The following is a 19,848-nucleotide window of genomic DNA, read 5'->3' on the forward strand; positions in this document are numbered from 1 at the left end:
TGCCAGGGAGTTTTGTTGTTCTGATAAAAGAAAGATCTCAAGCTTAGCAAAGTCATTCAGTAGGGGCAAAAGAGACCTAGCAGCCCCTCTTAATCACTGTGAATTGCCTACCTTACATCTTGAGACCTCCATGACTTCTCAGGTGCTCAAGGGATGAGTTTTTAAGGCAAAGTTGTGGCAAAGAAGCTGAAAACTAAAGGATTGATATAACTGCCCCAGTGAGGTCAGGTGGAAGTTTTGCTTGTGCATATTGATAATCAGAAATAATTGAAAAGCTTCCAGCTCGTCAGGCTGTTCTTAGGTGGGCTGGCCAGATGAAGGGACAGAGAGAGAAATGGGAGATCAATTCTTATGGCAGGCCTTGGAATTTGGAGTTTCCACCAAGTTGTCACACTAAAGGTTTTTCTAGATGGAAGAGGAGTCAGTGTTAGGATGTGCACAGGGCAAAGATCCTATGCTGGTTTGCACTTCCTTTTTCTCTGTCAGGTCTGTACATTTTGTCTGTGACATTGGCCAGAGTTCAAATCCACTACCTTTAGGCTTCATGATTTTCTATCACTGTTAATAGTTCTTCTAAATCAGAATAAAACCTGAGGTTTGCCATGAAATGATTGAGTGGGTTTGGAAAATGAGAAAGAGCATCACCCGGATCTTACAGTATTTCCCTCTGCCTCTCAGCCTTCCAACTAGGCACGTGGCTTTACCCAAACCAGTCTGCTGACTCTTTCAGACTCTACACAGTGTTTATCACCAAGATTCCCTTTTCTCATGGGTTCTGGACAAACCATGTCTCTGTTATGACTGATATACATAAGCTGCAGAGTGTCTAATCAAACATCTTTTCAGATCTCTGCCTCAGTTCTCTGACTGTGCACGAGGAACAACAGTATTGCTGTGGCACACAAATTTCCTTCTTAGTTTTCATGCCAACTCAGGCCACAGAAGATAGAAGTCCTTGACAAGTGTAATATTTTCAAACTCTATTGCAGCTACACATAACCTTTTCAGTATTAGACGTCTAGTAGTGCCAAAATGAATAGTTAAGAATTGCGTGCTTCTGCACTTCCCGATTCTAAAGAGAGTGAGACCCTGTAGCTGGATGCAGAAACCAAACCCTGTTGAGGAGCCCGGGTCCCCGGGAGCGCGGGCATCAGGCGGCTGCGGTGGCGTCGCGGCGCCTCCGGGTGCCGCTGTTGGCTGAGGCGGAGCGGCGCTGGAGCCGGAGCCGCAGCCGCAGCGTCCTGCCCCAGCAGGCTGCTCGCTCGCCCGGCGCCGGCCAGAGCCGCAGCAGCAGGGACAGCAGCAGCGAGAGGCGGCACGGATTGGGGAGCAGCGGCGTCCGAGCCGGCGCCCACATCGCTCGCTGCCCTCCGGCGGCCCCTGCGCTGTTTGCGGAGAGGAGCTGGAAAGAGGGAGAGCAGCGGTAGGAGGGAGAAGCGCGGCGAGCGCTGCCGAGAATGGCGGGCGGGCAGAGGCAGCGGCGAGCAGGCGGGCGAGTGCTGCTGCCCGCTTTGCTGCTGGGCTTGTGCTGGCGGGCGGCGGCCGAGCGGCTCCGCTACACCATCCCCGAGGAGCTGGGCAGAGGTTCGCTGGTGGGGCCGCTGGCGCGGGACCTGGGGCTGAGCCCGGCGGACCTGCCGGCACGGAAGCTGCGGCTCAGCGCGGACAAGCAATACTTCACGGTGAGCGGGGAGAACGGGAACCTGTACGTGAGCGAGCGGCTGGACCGGGAGGAGATGTGCGGCGAGGCAGCGATCTGCTCCGTCAGCTTCGAGGCGCTGGTGCAGAACCCTCTCAACATTTTCCACGTCGAGGTGGCCATCCAGGACGTCAACGACAACTCCCCGGCCTTCAGCAAGGCGGCTCTGGAGCTCGAGATCGGTGAATGGATCACTCCCGGGGCACGTTTTCCGCTGGAGATGGCTCGAGACGCGGACGTGGGCAGCAACTCACTGCTGACTTACCAGCTCACTGACAACCCGGCCTTCACTCTGGCCGTGAAGGAGAATACGGGTCGAAAAAAGCAGCCAGAATTAGTGCTGGAGAGAGCGTTGGACAGGGAGAAGAAGAGCTCCTTCCAGCTGGTACTGACGGCCGTGGATGGTGGGGACCCCGTGAGGTCCGGGACTGTCCAGATTCGCATCAACGTGACAGACGCCAACGACAATGCGCCCGTGTTCAGTAAGATCGTCTACGAGGCGCGAGTGCGGGAGAATGTGCCGGCGGGGTCGCTGGTGCTGCGGGTGCAAGCCACGGATGCGGACGCGGGCTCCAACGGGCGGGTGTCCTACTCCTTCGGCAACTTCCCGGACGGCGGCCACGCGTTATTCAATGTTGACAGTGAGAGCGGCGAGGTCAGGACAGCGGGACCCCTCGATTTCGAGGAGAAGAGCAAATACAGCTTCGGCTTGGAGGCGAGGGACGGCGGCGGTTTCACGGGTCACTGCGAAGTGCACATAAACATCACGGACGAGAATGACAATGTCCCTGAAATCACGATGCTGTCGGTGTCGAGCCCCGTGCCCGAGGACGCGCCGGCCGGCACGGTGGTGGCGCTTCTGAAAGCGCGGGACCTGGACTCCGGGGAGAACGGAGAGGTGTCGTGCGAACTGTCAGGCGAGGCGCCGCTGTCACTCGTGGCGTCGTCGGGCGGCTCGTACAAGGTGGTGACGGCGAGCGCACTGGACCGGGAGCAGGCGGCCAAACACCGGGTGACCGTGGTGGCCAGGGACCGGGGCCGGCCGTCGCTGTCGAGTAGCACGGCGCTGGTGCTGGAGGTGTCGGACGTGAACGACAACGCGCCGGTGTTCGAGGAGGCCGCCTACAGCGCCTACGTGGCGGAGAACAACGCGGTGGGCGCGCCGATACTGCGCGTGCTCGCGCGGGACGCGGACGCGGGCTCCAACGGGCGCGTGAGCTACTGGCTGGCGGGCGGGAGCGCGGGTGCGGCGGACTCCGCAGCGTATGTATCGGTGGAGGCGCGGAGCGGCGCGCTGTACGCGCAGCGCTCCTTCGACTACGAGCAGTGCCGCGAGTTCGCCGTGGTCGTGCGGGCACAGGACGGCGGGGAGCCGGCGCGGAGCTCGACGGCGACGGTGCGCGTCTTCGTGCTGGACCGCAACGACAACGCGCCGCGCGTGCTCTGGCCGGCAACGGGCGCGGGAGAGAGAGTGCCGGGGTCGGCGCCGGCATTGGAGCCGTTCGAGGTGGTGCCGCGTTCGGCCGAGGCCGGGTACCTGGTGGCCAAGGTGGTGGCGGTGGACGCGGACGCGGGGCGCAACGCGTGGCTGTCGTACGAGCTGGTGCAGGCGGCGGAGCCGGCGCTGTTCCGCGTGGGGCTGCACAGCGGCGAGGTGCGCACGGCGCGGGCCGTGTCGGAGAGGGACGCGGCCAAGCAGCGGCTGGTGGCCGTGGTGAAGGACCACGGGCAGCCGGCGCTGTCGGCCACGGCCACGCTGCACGTGGTGCTGGCCGAGAGCTTGCAGGAGGCGCTGCCGGAGCTGAGCGAGCGGGCGGCGGGCGGCGAGTCGGCGGCGGAGCTGCAGTTCTACCTGGTGCTGGCGCTGGCGCTGCTGTCCGCGCTGTTCCTGCTGAGCGTGGCGCTGGCCGTGCTGGCGCGGCTGCGCCGGGCCGGGCCGCCTGCCGTCCTGCGCTGCCTGGGCGCGCAGCGCTTGTCCGTGGCCGGCGCCGCCTTCCCGGCCGACTTCTGCGAGGGCACCTTGCCCTACTCCTACAACCTGTGCGTGGCGTCGGGCCGCGCCGTGGCCGAGGCCGCTTGGCTGCCGCCGCCGCTGCCCAGCCTGCCCGCGGAGGAGCTTCTGGGCGGGGAGCCCAGCGGGAAGAGGAGCCCGAGCAGCAGTGCCGGCGCGGGAGAGCCGCCCGCCGACCCCGACGCACCGCAGGTCTGTGAGTCCGTGCTCTCTCGGAATTTTCGTTGAAGTATTCTTAACCTTCTTCCCTGTTCCCTGTTTTTTTTTTCTCCGAGTGGTGAGCATTGGGAGCGCTTTTCCGCGTCTCCCTGAAAAAATGAATGATCGGGGTGTCACCCTCCGAATCATCGTAGGCAGGTCATGGTGTCATGTCATGTTTCTTCATCGGTCACGGATACAGGTTCGTCTGAGCGGTGTTGACTACAATTCTCATATAAGTTAGGAACGCGGTAATTGATTGAGTCTACATGATGAGATATGTGATGGACCCCCTGTGTTAGAGAATTTTCCTTCCTCATCTCTGTTTTCCCAAATCCATGTGCTTGAACTTGCTTGATAACTGGATGCAAAACCGGTGTCTTCCTAAAGGAAAGGTGTGCGTAGCTCCATGAATTGTGAACTTACAATTAGTTCCTCCCTATTGAATGTTTCCCTCTTCCTCCCTGTGCTCTCTTATTTTTTGGAATAAGGTTGCTGCTGAAATGACAGCATTAATGGGATGGATAAATGTTGTGCAGGCATTGTTTTTCCAAGTAATTGCGTATAAACTATCCAAACCCTAAATTTATGTATCATGTTTCATCAATTTGATGATGTTGCTTGAGATGTCCCTCTTTTTTTTTGTAATGATCTCCCCTATAAAGAGTGCACCCCTGCCTACTGCTGACTTACTGTAGGAGGAAGTACAGCCGGTAGTGTAAGCTTGTTATTAACAAATTCGAAATGGTGTTTGGAGAAAGGGGAGAAATGGACTATCAATCAGACCAGCCTCGATGTTGAGGTGAGAAGTAACAAAATCAAGAGAGAAGGGTAGACTCTCTTTTTGACGGGGGGATCTTAATTGCTGCCTTGTGGTACGGGTAAGCGTTTGGGAATCCCTATACTGCAGGATCCAGGGACCGACCGTTCTGACTTCATGAGTAGTTCTCTTACTCCATGGTGCTCTTTTGGTCTGCAGAAAGGCTGAGGATGAAGTCAATCAAGCATGACTGCTCCTTTCTGCTCTGAAATCAGTTGCATGGGAACAGTGTTCATGAGATATTGCCTTTTGGATTGGTTATTGAAATTATGTATTTATTACTATTATTATTTGCTGAACAAAACTGTAGATTTGTGGGAGCTCTGCTGATGCTGGTCGTCCACAAGGCAGTTATTGGTGACACACTTAGTTCATCATGCATTCAGATTCAGCTGAGAATTTTTGAGTCCACAACATGTGCTGTATAAAGTAGTATGCGTAAGTACTGGTTGACCAAGATCCTTTCTGTGCCTCCTTCCTGTTTTTCCCGGGTTTCCCTGTGTGATATGGAGCGGAAGTGTTGATTTATGTGTCCATGAAGGAATGAAAGAAGGAACAGTATTAACCCTTTCCATTCAGAGTACTAAGTAGGTGTTGGCATTACTTGGTCCATTGTCAGTCGCAGGTTCAGGTTCAGCTGACAGTTTTTGATTATGAAGCTTATGTTGTCTGAAATGTCAGTAACGGTGAATGGTGGATCCTGACTCTACAAAGAGACCCACTAGTTCTACACAGTGGGATCGGGAAAATGGGGTTGACACTTGGTGTTGAAGATTTTTCCTTCCTATTTGTTTTTCCCGAAGTTATGTACTTGGAGCTGGTTGAGAGCTAAACAAAAGCCCTTTGTTTTAATGCTTTTTCAGTGATGGACTACCAAAGGAAAGTGCATGTGACTCCAGTGGTGGAGAAGTTACAGATTATTCGTTTGCCTCTGCTGTGTACCTTCCCATCTTTTGAGGGAAGGCCATTGGAGGAATGTTAACATTAGGTTAGGCTGTCAACTTAATTTCTGTTCCCTCTTTTTTTTTTTTCTGTTTCTGAGATGTCTTTTCCTAGAGAGGTTTTTGTATCCTCTTATTCTCAAATGGTTTTACTTTGTTTAACAAGAAGCATTTGCTTTATGCTAGTTTTATTTATTTGTTTATTAATTTTCTCTTGTCTTTGCCTATGTATTGCTGCCTGATGATTAATTACTCTAGAATGGAACAACAACTCCCAACTGTAAGCGCGGCCTATAGTATAAAATTATAACAAAACCCGTTGGAATACGGGGAGCAATTGAGGCTGATACAGAGCAGCCTCCGATATACAGCTGTAAAGTGACAAGATCAAGAGAGAAGGGACTGCTTTTGAAGAAGGATATTAATCACTGCCTTGCACTGCCTTTTGTTGGTCAGGATTTGAAAAATCTAGCTGGAAACGTTCCAATATGATGCTGTATAAGTCTGCGTAAAAGGTGAGAGAAAAATCATTCGAAGATGACTGCTACAAAAAGCTGTGAAATCAGTGCAGGAGATTGTGATTTCAGACTAATGGGTTGAGCCTCATAACAGTCTAAACGTCACACTGAGAAAGATTCTACCTCTATATTAGAGAAGACCGGCATTTAAAAGAAAATCTTTTCCCTCCACTAGAAATAACAAAACAGGAGGCATCTGCCTTTCTTCTGGTTGTGAACCGCTGGGCAGCGCTCGGTGTCTGCAGTGCCGGGAGGAGGCTGCGGGCGCCGCTGTTGACCGAGGAGGAGCGAGAAGAACGCCGGAGCGCTGCAGGCAGCCCCGCCCGCTGCGGCCCGGCTCGCTCGCGGTCTCGGCGGCCGAGCGGTGCGGAGCCGTGCTGCAGCGAGGCGGAGCGGCCGGCGGCAGCGGCCGGGAGCGTCCGAAAGGTACCGAAGCAAGAGGCGGCGACGAGGAGCTGCCGTTGTTGGTGCGGTGCCGGTGGGACCGCCGCGGAGATGTGGGCGGTGGGGAGGTGCTGGGGTCGGCGAGAGCGAGCCCTGCTGTGGGGCGTGCTGGTGGCAGCGTGGGAGGTGGCGTGGGGGCATCTGAGCTACTCGATTCCCGAGGAGCTGCCCAAGGGCTCGTTCGTGGGCGACGTGGCCAAGGACCTGGGGCTGCAGCTACCAGCACTCGGAGAAGGCGGAGTCCGCGTTGTCTCCGATGGTGGGACGCAGTATTTCGCCCTGCACGGGAAGAAGGGACATTTGGTGACAGCGGAGAGGATAGACAGAGAGCAGCTGTGTCGGCTGGTGGAGAAATGTGTGCTCCGCTGTGAATTGCTAGTGGAGGGAAAAATGCAAGTTCACGGAATTCAAGTGAAGATCACGGACATTAACGATAATTCCCCCAGCTTTAAGGAAGCAGAGGTGGAAGAGCGAATGAGCGAGACGACAGCCCCAGGGTCGCGGTTTCCCCTGCCCGAGGCTCTCGACCCGGACTCGGGACAGAATTCCGTGCAGAGCTACGAGCTAAGCGGTGATGAACACTTCTCGCTGGCCGTGCAGACGGGTCCCGGCGGGGATCAGCGTCCCGAGCTGGTGCTGGCGAAGGCGCTGGACCGGGAGGAGGCGGCGTTTCACGAGCTGGTGCTGAGGGCGAGCGACGGCGGCGAGCCGGCGCGGACGGGCACGGCGCGGATCCGCGTGGCGGTGCTGGACGCCAACGACAACGCGCCCGTGTTCAGCCAGGCGGAGTACACGGTGCGTGTGCCGGAGGACGTGCCCGTGGGCTCCACCCTCGTCACCGTCACTGCCACCGACGCCGACGAGGGACTGAACGGGCACGTGAAATACTCACTGAAGAAGGCAACGGACATGATATCAGAGATTTTCCAGCTGGACGTCGAGACGGGAGGGATCGCTCTGGTGCGGAGCCTGGACTTTGAGGAAGGTGACTCTTATGAACTGGAGGTGCAGGCACGAGACGGAGGAGAGCTTTTCGACACGGCGAAAGTCACGATCACAGTGACAGACGTCAACGACAATGTGCCCAAGATATCGATTAGATCGGTGCTGAACGAGATCTCTGAGGACGCCCCGTTGGGAACCGTGGTGGCCCTTCTCCACGTGCAAGACCGCGACTCGGGAGGGAACGGCGAGGTGCGGTGCAGCATCGCCGAGAGCCTCCCGTTCCGCTTGGAGAAGTCGTTTGATAATTATTATCGCTTAGTGACGACTCGAGAGCTGGACCGGGAACAGGTGTCAGAGTACAACGTGACGGTGCGGGCGGTGGACGGCGGGTCGCCGGCGCTGTGGAGCAGCGCGGTGCTATGGCTGCGGGTGCTGGACGTGAATGACAACGCGCCGGTGTTCGCGGAGGCGCGCTACAGCGCCCGCGTGCCCGAGAACAACGCGGCGGGCGCGCTGGTGCTGAGGGTGCGGGCGTGGGACGCGGACTGGGGGCAGAACGCGCGCGTGCGGTACCGGCTGGGGGAGGGGCGTGTGCGGGGCGCGCCGCTGTCGTCGTACGTGTCGGTGGAGGCGGAGACGGGCGCGCTGTACGCGCTGCGCTCGTTCGACTACGAGGAGGTGCGCGAGGTGGGGCTGTGGGTGCGGGCGGAGGACGGCGGCGCGCCGGCGCTGAGCAGCAACGTGTCGGTGCGGCTGGTGATCGTGGACAAGAACGACAACGCGCCGCAGGTTCTGTACCCGCCGGCGGCGCCGCTTGCGGCGGGCGCGGGCTGGGCGGGCGTGGAGCTGGCGCCGCGCTCGGCGGAGCCCGGCGCGCTGGTGGCCAAGGTGGTGGCGGTGGACGCGGACGCGGGGCAGAACGCGTGGCTGTCGTACGAGCTGGCCAAGGCGACGGAGCCGGGGCTGTTCCGCGTGGGGCTGCACAGCGGCGAGGTGCGCACGGCGCGCTTCCCGCTGGCCCGCGACGCGGCGCGGCAGAGCCTGGTGGTGGTGGTGAAGGACCACGGGCGGCCGGCGCTGTCGGCCACGGCCACGCTGACGGTGGTGCTGGCCGAGAGCGTGGGCGAGCTGCTGGCCGAGCTGGGCAGCGCGGCATCGGCGGCGGCGCCGGGCGAGCCGGCCGGCAGCCTGACGCGCTGGCTGGTGCTGGCCGTGGCGGCCGTGTCCTGCCTCTTCCTCGCCTTCCTGCTGCTGCTGCTGGCGCTGCGCCTGCGGCGCTGGCGCCGCTCGCAGCTGCTGCCGGCGGGCAGCGGCGCCTTGCGCGGCGTGCCGGCCTCGCACTTCGTGGGCATCGACGGCGTCCGCGCCTTCCTGCACTCCTACTCGCACGAGGTGTCGCTCACGGCCGACTCGCGCAGGAGCCAGCTCCGCTTCTCGGGCGCCAGCTGCTGCGACACCCTCCCGGCCCGCCCGCCGCCCGACGAGCCCGCGCCGCTGCTCGGGGAGGACTCCGCCGCTCCCCCGGTGAGTTCCAATGACCGCCCTTTGCAGTGATCACGATGCTTCCCTCTGCTGCTTCTCCGCCATTTTACCGCCACGTTCCGCTGTGTCCTGGCTAGGGAGGTTTGGTTACAGGGAGAGCAAAGCTTCATTCGGCAGCGCGCTGTGTGCTGGTGGCTCTTGCCTCAGGGAGGTGAACTTGGGATCGTTGCTCAGTGTTACCGTTGGTGTGGTTGGCAGCATAAGTGGGTCTGCTCTTATCTTGAATTTCTTCAGAGCGGGCGTATATGTTTTTATCCCGTCTTTACTCTGTTATACGCTGTTGACTGACCGAGTTTTCTTCTGTATGACAGCTTGTCGTTTACTTTTAGACCCTTGTTGTTTATTTTGTGAACTGTAGTGAGAAGTCAAAGGAGCTTTGACATTTTACGTGTGTGTAGCCTGTGGGGTGATCCTGGTGCACTTTAGAGAGAAATGGTCTGAGCAGCTGGCTGTTTAATGAGAAGTGCATGAAAATTATCTCGGTCAAAGCACACTATAGAAGTTGCTGGAGACAAAAGTCATGATAGCTATATGTTAGGGGCTCTTGAAGGACACAAGAAATCTGTTTTGTTCCTTTTCCTGTTCAGTGCCAATCTGCAGTATCTCGCAACGTGAATTTATTCTTCCTGCATGTTACCGTGTTGCAGTTAACGAATATCTTAATTATGTACTAATTATATATTGCAGGTGCGAATGGTTTAGTTAAGTATTAATCATAAATGTGTAGAAGCGAATGGCTTTTCATTCTTTACTAAATAGCGAGTGGAAGATCCCATCTGTTACATTTGCCTGAGTTTCCCCTACGTGTCTTTCGTGTTTACAGCTGTAAAGATAAAGACTTCCATAGACCTGTTTCCCGCAAATGACACTGGAAGAAATACTCTTGTTTGTATTTTACACATCCTTTAAAGTCAAATGTTATCCATAGTAAGGAGAAAATGTCTTAGTAAATTTTCATTAGGTGGAGTCTACGTGCAAATGATGAACAGAAGTGAGAGACTCGCATGCTGTGAAGTGTTTGAGGAGACTGCTGGATACCTGGTATGTGTTTTGTTGACTCCTAGGGTTATTACTGGCCTTCTGGAAACGGGTCTGAAGATGGCTTAGTTTTGAATATCACATCGTTTGGACTGGCCCCATCTTGTTTCATCAGTGTTCCTTCTTGTTGCACAATGTTCCCTGTCAATAGTATTTAAAGGCTTGGATTGCTTACCATGATGAGGCAAAGATGGGCCTCTGTGTGTCTGATCATGTGTCTGAAAAATCACGGGAAGTAATGCCCTTATTTGTCACATACACATGGTGGGAAGTCAGCACAGGATCAGCAAGAGACTGGCCTGGAAGCAGGTAAAGAGGGGGTTGTGTGTTCCATGTTTCTGGACAGTGCTTTAGTATCGTACCTAGTGCCAAGACCTCTGCCACTTACGCTAGAGGCTTTTTCCCCCACCCTTAAAGGGGATGACAATCTTCTGACAAACTAGTCTGCAAGTAATAACCATGGAAGTGCAAACATGAATGAGGGAGACTATTTCTCCTAATTGCTGTGTGAAATGTCCTTTTTCTGGATACATGTGCTTGTGAGATTGATGTTGGGTTTCATCCTGGTTGCTTTTCCCAGCATAAACCAACCCTCTGATGTTATTAATTGCTCTTGCTGCTATGAAGTAACTGCTGATGTTTTTTCAGCCTTAGAAGTGGTGTGAATGTAGGGGATGGGAGTGTATTTTTGTCTGGAATTTCTGGTTTTGGGCCTTGTAATTTAAAGTAGGTGTGAGGAAGGTACTCATTTTATACACTGTCCAATGTCATGTCCAATCCAGATTTTCCTGTGAATGGTAATCATTGGGGTATAGAGGCCAACATTTCAATAACAGTTGCAGAGTCACATCTTGTCCAAATTGCCCATGTGCATGATCGTGTTTTGAGCTGACACTGATGACTGAGTCTTTAATTGAGCTGCATGTTGTATATGCCCTTTAGAGCATTTTATTTTCTTGTGATGAGCAGGGAAGTCTCCATGCATACATCCACATTGTGATTCTTGGTCTCCACAAGGAGAAGCTGCATGTACAACATTTATTTCAGTGGTTTCTATTTGCAAAGTTATCTTCCCTTTTTTGTATTATGTTGGAGCACACTGGAACATTCAGTCTGCAGAGAGACAAGGTAAGTGGCACAGCTTGCTGTGGTATAGTTTGTAATGTCTAAAAGTGAGGTGTAAATATGCATTTTCTCCTAGTTGTTAAATGGGGCCCATAGTTGTGTTCCTGGGCATTTTCCATTTCTTATTGCCCAAAGAAATGACCTGGAGAGCTGTGGCTATCGTCTTTGGTATAAACTCCTCTGTGATCCTCCCATGTACATTTTACCAATTAGAAACCCTTCTTGTGTGTCTGCTACAGCTGACATAATCTGAAATCCTAACCTTTCATTCCTTCATTTCTATAGGTTTCACATTTCTTCTGTGTTTCTTCTCATATTCTAGAACTGGACCTCAGTTGACTGATAGTCCTTAAAGTACAGATCTGTTAAAATTATCAGACTGCAGGAGCAGTTTCCACCCATAACCTGAAGGTGTTCAGCTGCCAAGATTTTGATAGACCACTGTTTCCCAAAAATGTTGCTGAGTGAAATGCTCTTTGGCCAACATAGAGGCAAAAGTTGGATATTGTCCACAGTGCAACCCAAGTTTTGGAATGCCGAGCAAGAAGGCTAAGATAGTGGGCTCCAGTTATGAAAAGATGTGGTTCTATGTGGTTTTGACTGGGCAATGGTTTGATTTTGTGCCTTTGACATTCGTGTTGTGATCCTAGCTTTGCTGTCCTGCAAGGCAATGGTAGTCCTCTGGTAAGAAAATATTTGAGCTTAAGTGTGTACCTAGAACTATGATGCATGGGTAAAACAGCTTGTGATTCCTCTTGGAAACCTAGTTTACACATTTGTATCTCCCTGTAACTTTTTGATGTAGAATTTATTCATATTTGTAGTCTAAGTATGTACCTAGAAATACGGAACATGAGGAGAACAGCTTACGATTGCTGTGTGAAACCTCTTTATCCATCTCTATCTCCCTTTAACTTTGAGGTGTAGAGTTCCTTCATATTTGTAGTTACACTTTCTTCAGACCATTGTTTCCTTGAAGGCTGTGCTTCTTTTTCTCAGTTTCTGGACAGTGTTTTTGCTTTTGAAACTGTGGGTGTTGTTTTGCAGCAAATACTTCCTTCGACCACTTAAGACAGAATTTTAGTTATTAGGAAGATGAAGCAGAAGCTGAAAGAGATTCTGCTGTAATTTCTCAGAAGAATGAGCTTGAGAACAAGGCCCATTTTAAGGCCTTTACACTCATGGCGTCATTTTTGTGGGAGATGAGGAGGCCAGATACTGAAAAAAAATACTGAGAGCTGATGAGTATTTCTTCCTATGTAATCCAGAGGCCTTTAGGGTTGCACTTTCAGCTTTAGAGGTGAACGATTTCCAGGTGCTCTCAGGGTTGAATTTCAAGGCCTGCAATGAAGACCAAAGCACCCTCTCAGTGAGTTTCTCTGAACGCTTTCCTGCCACTTATGCTGAGACACCTTTTCCCATGTCCTGAAAAGGGATGACAGTTTTCTGAGAAACTGGTTTGCAAGTAATAGCCAAGAAAGTGCAAACATGAATCAGGGATACTATTTGTAGTAACTGCTGTGTGAAATGTAATTTTTCTGGATACATGAGCTTATAAGACTGAGATGTAGAGTTTCACATTCTTTTTATTAAGCCTTTCCAAGCCTTGACCAGCCTTCCAATGTTATAATGGCTCTTGGTCTAATGAAGTAACTGTTGCTGTTTTTTTTGCCTTAAAATTGCTGTGAGTGTAGGGGATGGGAGGGTATTTTTGTTAGGAATTTGTGGGTGTGGGGCTTCATATTTGAAGTATGTACAAGGAAGATACTAATTTTCTTGCACTATCATGATCAGTACAGATTTTCCTACGAATGGCATAGAGGTAAATATTGTATTAACAGTTACAGAGTCACATCTCTTTCAAATTGCCCATGGCTGAGGAAGAATGGTGATGTTTTGAGCTGATACTGATGACTAAGCCTATGTATCGCTTATGCCCTTCAAAGCATTTTATGTTTCTTTTAATGAGCACAATGAGCAGAGTAGTCTTCATGTGTGCATCCATGTTGTGATCCTTATTCTGCATCAGGAGAAGTTGTAGGTGCAACATTTATTTGATGGTGTCTGTCTGCAAAGTTTTCTTCCTTGTTGTGTGAAGTTGAAGCATGTTAAAGCATTTGGCCTGTGCAGAGACAGGGCAGGTGGAAGAGCTCACTGTGGCATAGACTGAAATGTCTAAAAGGGAGGTATAAGTGTTCCATTTCTCCTACTTGTTAAATGGGAACCACAGTTGTGGTCCTGTGCATTTTCCTTTTCCTATCATCCTCATAAATTACTTGGGGAACTGTGGTTATGGTCTTTGGTGTGAACTCCTGTGTTATCCTCCCATGTACATTTTAACCAACTAGATATCCTTCTCATGTACCTACTACCATTGACATAGTGTGAAACAATAAGCTATGATTCCCTCACTTCTGTCTATTTCCCATTTCCTCCTTATTTCTTCTCATGTTCTAAAACCAGGCCTACATTGTGACTGACAGTCTTTAAAAGTAGAGATCTGTTAAAATTGTCAGGTTGGGAAGGTACTTTTCACCTATACAGTGAAAATGTTTGGCTGTCAAGGCAAAGACTTTCTTAGACCACTGGTTCCCCAAAATGTTGCTGAATTAAATGCTCTTTCACCTGTGGCCAACACAGAGACAAAAGTTGCATATTATCCATGGTGCACCCAAATGTTGTGAATGCAGAGTAAGAAGAGTGAGAGATTGGATTCCAACCAGGAAAAGGAATGGGTCCATATGTTTTTGCCTAGCCTATGGTGTGATTTTCATGCCCGTACTATTCATGCTTTTATCCTGGATTCCCTGTCCTGCAAGGCAATGGTAGTCCTTTGATAATAAGCTATTTAAGTATGTACCTAGAACTATGATGCATGGGTAGAAGAGCTTATGAGTCCTGTGTAAAACCTCTTTATCCATCTGTATCTCCCTGTATCTTTGAGATGTAGAGTTCCTTCACATTTGTAGTTACACTTTCTTTGGGCCTTTGTTTCCTGGAAGGTTGTGGCTCATTTTCCTCATTTCTGGACAGTACTATTGCTTTTGACACTGTGGGTGTTGTTTTGCAGCAAATACTTCCTTCAGCCACCTCAGACAGACTGTTAGGTGTAAGGAGAAGGAAGCAGAAGCTGAACGATAATTTTTGACACTTTATTAGCTTGAGAAAGAGGGCCATGATAAGATATTTAAACTTACAGCTTCATATTTACAGGAGATAAGGAGGCTACTTAGTATAAAATAATTACGGAGAGCTGATGAGTATTTCTTCCTATGTAGGCCAGAGTAAAATGTTAGGGTTGCACTTGCAGCTTTAGAGATTAACAATTTACAGGTGCTCTCAGGGACAAATTTCCATGTCTGCAGTGAACACTAAGACATCCTCCCAGTGAGTTTCTCTGTCAATACTTTCCTTTTAAAACTTTCTTGAGTTGGTTCTCTGATTTTGGTCTTTTCCCTGGTCTTCTGTGTATGCAGGTTTATTTTTAAGTAGGTACATATCCTCATTTATCAATTTATTGGGTTTTAGTGCCTCTTGCTTATGGTACAGCAGGGGTGGAAAGCAGGAGATGTGTTCTGTTTTTTGGTAGGAAGAGTAGATGATAGTGTAACCTCAAGTAGAAGTTGCATTTCTGTAGAACAGTGCATGTGATAAAAGAGGAGAGATTGTCCCTAAGGCATTTTTTTGATGATCCAGTCTCTCTTAGATGACTGCTCTTGTTTTACTTCAGCCATTTATCATTCATGTGCTTTAGAATCCTTCTGTTTTTCTTCAGCATGGTGGGAAGCAGATGAATACATCTCCCTTCTTGGTGTGATGCTAGTATATTATCCTCTCCTGGTATATTTCTGTGTCTTCTGAGAGTCAGAAACAAACATGCAAGTTGTGTAGGGTTGGAGAGAAAATTTGGGGGAGCTCTTTTGGCAGGAGCAGTGTGTAGAGAAAGAAATGGTCATTTTCCTGCTAGTCATGGTTACTCCCTTAGGCACACATTTAGGGCATCCTTGCAGAGAAGGACTTGGAAGTACGTGTGGGAGACAAACGGGACACAAGCTGGCAATGTTGCTTGAAGTACTGCATCCATCTCTGGGCCTATAGAAGAAAAACATGTGAGTACAGAGGAGGGCCAGAAAATTCATTGAACTGTAAAAGAGTTGTTGAGGTGCCTGGAGAAGGGAAGGCTCTGAGGAGACCTATGGTGGCCTTTCAATATACAAAGGGGGCTTGTAAGAAAGACAAAGAGTTTTTAGCAGGGCCTGTCATAAAAGGACAAGGGGCAATGGTTTTAAACTTAAAGAGTTGAGGTTTCAATTGAACATAAGGTGAAATGTTTATGATAAAGGTGGCGAGACACTGAAATCAGTTGCCCAGTGAAGTTACGGATGTGTTGTCTTTGGAAAGGTTCGAAGTCAGGTTGGATGGGGCTTTGAGCAACCTGATCATTTGATGGATGCCTCTGCCATGGTAAAAGAGTTGGACTAGATGATCTTCAAAGGTCCCCTCATACCCAGATGATTCCATGATTCTGTGAAACACTCAACATAACTCTGCACTTTCCCATTGTCAGCAACTGTACTATGGAGATGGAAAACAAGAAACTTTGTGTGTCAGAAAAAAATAGGAAAATTATTCTGCTATTTCAGCCTAGAGCTTTACACAACACTGAGTTCTATAGTTCTCAATATAATTTTCTTCTCCCTAAAATAAAAATTTACAACAGAAAAAAAAAACACACAACACAACAAAACAGAGACTTAGATGACCAAAAGGAAGAGGAAACCCTTGTCAGGCCTTGGCTGAAAAGATTGAAATTAATTTTGCTTTCTTCTGCTTTTGATTGTGTATTGATTACTCCAATATATATATATTTTTTCCTAGCTATTTCTCGCAGGTAAGGAAAGTAGAATTTAAAATACCTTACAGAGTGCTAAAACGGTGTCATCTGGATTATAATGAGCAGCTTTATTTCTTGCTCTGCCGTGAATATTTACAGATTAGTATTCACTGAACCTCAAGGAGATGGCCTAAAATCACCTGACAGCGTCCCTTAGTTTTAAACGACTTTGGAGTCGCAGCAAGCGAGAGTTTCTGCACTAAGTGATTCTAATGAAAGCGATACCCCGCAGCTGGATGCAGGCACCAAACACTGGAGCCCGGGTCCCAGGGAGCGCGGGCATCAGGCGGCTGCGGTGGCGTCGCGGCGCCTCCGGGTGCCGCTGTTGGCCGACGCGGAGCGGCGCTGGAGCCGGAGCCGCAGCCGCCGCAGCGTCCTGCCCCCGCAGGCTGCTCGCTCGCCCGGCGCCGACCAGAACGGCAGCGGCACAGGCAGCAGGAGCGAGAGGCAGCGCGGACTGGGGAGCAGCGGCGTCCGAGCCAGCGCCCACATTGCTCCGGCGGCCCCTCCGCTTTTTGCGGAGAGAGGCTGGAAGGAGGGAGGGCAGCAACAGGATAGAGGAGCGCGGCGAGCGCTGCCGAGAATGGCGGGCGGGCAGAGGCAGCGGCGAGCAGGCGGGCGAGTGCTGCTGCCCGCTTTGCTGCTGGGCTTGTGCTGGCGGGCGGCGGCGGAGCGGCTCCGCTACACCATCCCCGAGGAGCTGAGCAGAGGTTCGCTGGTGGGGCCGCTGGCGCGGGACCTGGGGCTGAGCCCGGCGGACCTACCGGCACGCAAGCTGCGGCTCAGCGCGGACAAGCAATACTTCACGGTGAGCGGGGAGAACGGGAACCTGTACGTGAGCGAGAGGCTGGACCGGGAGGAGATGTGCGGCGAGGCGGCGTCCTGCTCCGTCAGCTTCGAGGCGCTGGTGCAGAACCCACTCAATGTTTTCCACGTCGAGGTGGCCATCCAGGACGTCAACGACAACGCGCCGCACTTCCTTCAAGACAGTTTCCAGCTGGAGATCAACGAATTGACTTCTCCTGGCGCCCGTTTTGCCCTGGGCAAGGCGGAAGATGCGGACGTGGGCAGCAACTCGCTGCAGGGCTACGAGCTGGAGACCAACGGGTACTTCGCGGTGGAGGTGAAGGAGAGTCCGGATGGCAGCAAGTTCGCGGAGCTGGTGCTTCGCCGCGCGCTGGACCGGGAGCGCGAGCCGAACCTGCGTCTGGTGCTGACGGCGCTGGACGGCGGTGACCCGCCCCGGAGCGGCACCGCCCAGCTCTGCATCAACGTCACCGACGCCAACGATAACGCGCCCGTGTTCACGCAGGACCGGTACCGCGCGAGCCTGCGGGAGGACGCGCCGCCGGGGTCGACGGTATTGAACGTCTCCGCCTCTGATGCGGATGCCGGGACCAACGCCCGCATCACGTATGGCTTCGGAAAAATGCCGGCCAAGGTGCTTAAGAAATTCGTGGTGGACGTGGAAAGGGGGACGATCACACTGAAAGAAACGCTGGACTTCGAGGACACGCGAGGATACACGCTGTTGGTGGAGGCAAGGGACGGGGGTGGTCTGGTGGCACACTGCGAAGTGGATGTGGAGGTGCTGGACGTGAATGACAACGGGCCCGAGGTGACACTGACGTCGGTGTCGAGCCCGGTGCCCGAGGACGCGCCGGTCGGCACGGTGGTGGCGCTGATGAAAGTGCGGGACCGAGACTCCGGGGAGAACGGGGAGGTGTCGTGCGAGCTGTCGGGCGAGGCGCCGCTGTCACTCGTGTCGTCGTCGGGCGGCTCGTACAAGGTGGTGACGGCGAGCGCACTGGACCGGGAGCAGGCGGCCGAGCACCGGGTGACGGTGGTGGCCAGGGACCGGGGCCGGCCGTCGCTGTCGAGCAGCACGGCGCTGGTGCTGGAGGTGTCGGACGTGAACGACAACGCGCCGGTGTTCGAGGAGGCCGCCTACAGCGCCTACGTGGCGGAGAACAACGCGGCGGGCGCGCCGGTGCTGCGCGTGCTCGCGCGGGACGCGGATGCGGGCGCCAACGGGCGCGTGAGCTACTGGCTGGCGGGCGGCAGCGCTGACGCGGCGGCGTACGTGTCGGTGGAGGCGCGGAGCGGCGCGCTGTACGCGCAGCGCTCCTTCGACTACGAGCAGTGCCGCGAGTTCGCCGTGGTCGTGCGGGCACAGGACGGCGGGGAGCCGGCGCGGAGCTCGACGGCGACGGTGCGCGTCTTCGTGCTGGACCGCAACGACAACGCGCCGCGGGTGCTCTGGCCGGCGGCGGAAGCGGGAGAGAGAGTGCGGGGGTCGGCGCCGGCGTTGGAGCCGTTCGAGGTGGTGCCGCGTTCGGCCGAGGCCGGGTACCTGGTGGCCAAGGTGGTGGCGGTGGACGCGGACGCGGGGCGCAACGCGTGGCTGTCGTACGAGCTGGTGCAGGCGGCGGAGCCGGCGCTGTTCCGCGTGGGGCTGCACAGCGGCGAGGTGCGCACGGCGCGGGCCGTGTCGGAGAGGGACGCGGCCAAGCAGCGGCTGGTGGCCGTGGTGAAGGACCACGGGCAGCCGGCGCTGTCGGCCACGGCCACGCTGCACGTGGTGCTGGCCGAGAGCTTGCAGGAGGCGCTGCCGGAGCTGAGCGAGCGGGCGGCGGGCGGCGAGTCGGCGGCGGAGCTGCAGTTCTACCTGGTGCTGGCGCTGGCGCTGCTGTCCGCGCTGTTCCTGCTGAGCGTGGCGCTGGCCGTGCTGGCGCGGCTGCGCCGGGCCGGGCCGCCCGCCGTCCTGCGCTGCCTGGGCGCGCAGCGCTTGTCCGTGGCCGGCGCCGCCTTCCCGGCCGACTTCTGCGAGGGCACCTTGCCCTACTCCTACAACCTGTGCGTGGCGCCGGGCCGCGCCGTGGCCGAGGCCGCTTGGCTGCCGTCGCCGCTGCCCAGCCTGCCCGCGGAGGAGCTTCTGGGCGGGGAGCCCAGCGGGAAGAGAAGCCCGAGCAGCAGCGCCGGCGCGGGAGAGCCGCCCGCCGACCCCGACGCCTCGCAGGTCTGTAGGCTCGCACTTTCTCGCGTTTCCCTTGAGCTTTTCTGAACCTTTTTCCCTGTTTCCGTGGTTTTCACGAGTGGTGAGCATGGGGAGTGCTGATCTCCTTCTCCACTTTCTGTTACGGGACTTAGTGTTTTTATCACGCCGTTACTGTATAACACGCTGAGCCTATGAGGAAATTATGACCATCGTTGACAGCAACATGAACTGGGAAGTGTTTGGGGAGACCGTTGGGTGTGCTGTGTATGATAGCCAGGTTTTGTTGTTGGCATTCTAAAAATGGGTCTGAAGTGTCTTATATTTGAACACCACCTTGCTTGTACTGGCCCCCTGAAAGTTCCTCAGTGTGTTTCTTTATTGCATTTCCCTGTCAAGGGGTTTGCCTTGATTGCTGCGATGTCTGATCATGTGTCTGAAAAAAATTCTAGGTCTATGAGCTCTCGCTCTTTCACGTGAACTTTTCTGTAGCTTCGTCCATATTTCCCTGGGGTTTTCTTCATGCTGAAGGCAGTGGGCTGTTTGCTTTCGGTTTATCTGCTCTGGCGGTTGATGTCAATCCGTGTTTCCGTGAAGGAATGAGCTAATCCTATACCACTGCTTTTTTGGCAGCAGGCAGTGTGGACTAGTACTTTCTGCTTCTTCAGCTGTGCCTCA

The 19,848-nt window shown here is 53.5% G+C and overlaps 1 protein-coding gene across 1 annotated transcript; it reads left to right on the forward strand.

The window, feature by feature from the left end:
- Positions 1–1,457: 1,457 nt before the first annotated feature.
- LOC309445318 (uncharacterized protein) lies at positions 1,458–19,773 on the forward strand (the record flags this gene model as incomplete). The annotated part of the gene is given in 6 exon segments (XM_082063957.1): positions 1,458–3,910; positions 6,363–6,544; positions 6,547–6,645; positions 6,648–9,100; positions 16,408–19,194; positions 19,663–19,773. Coding segments are annotated over 6 exon segments (8,085 nt in total).
- Between the last annotated feature and the right edge of the window lie 75 nt (positions 19,774–19,848).

Source organism: Streptopelia decaocto, assembly GCF_964273445.1.
Source record: "Streptopelia decaocto genome assembly, chromosome: 12".
NCBI lineage: Eukaryota > Metazoa > Chordata > Aves > Columbiformes > Columbidae > Streptopelia > Streptopelia decaocto.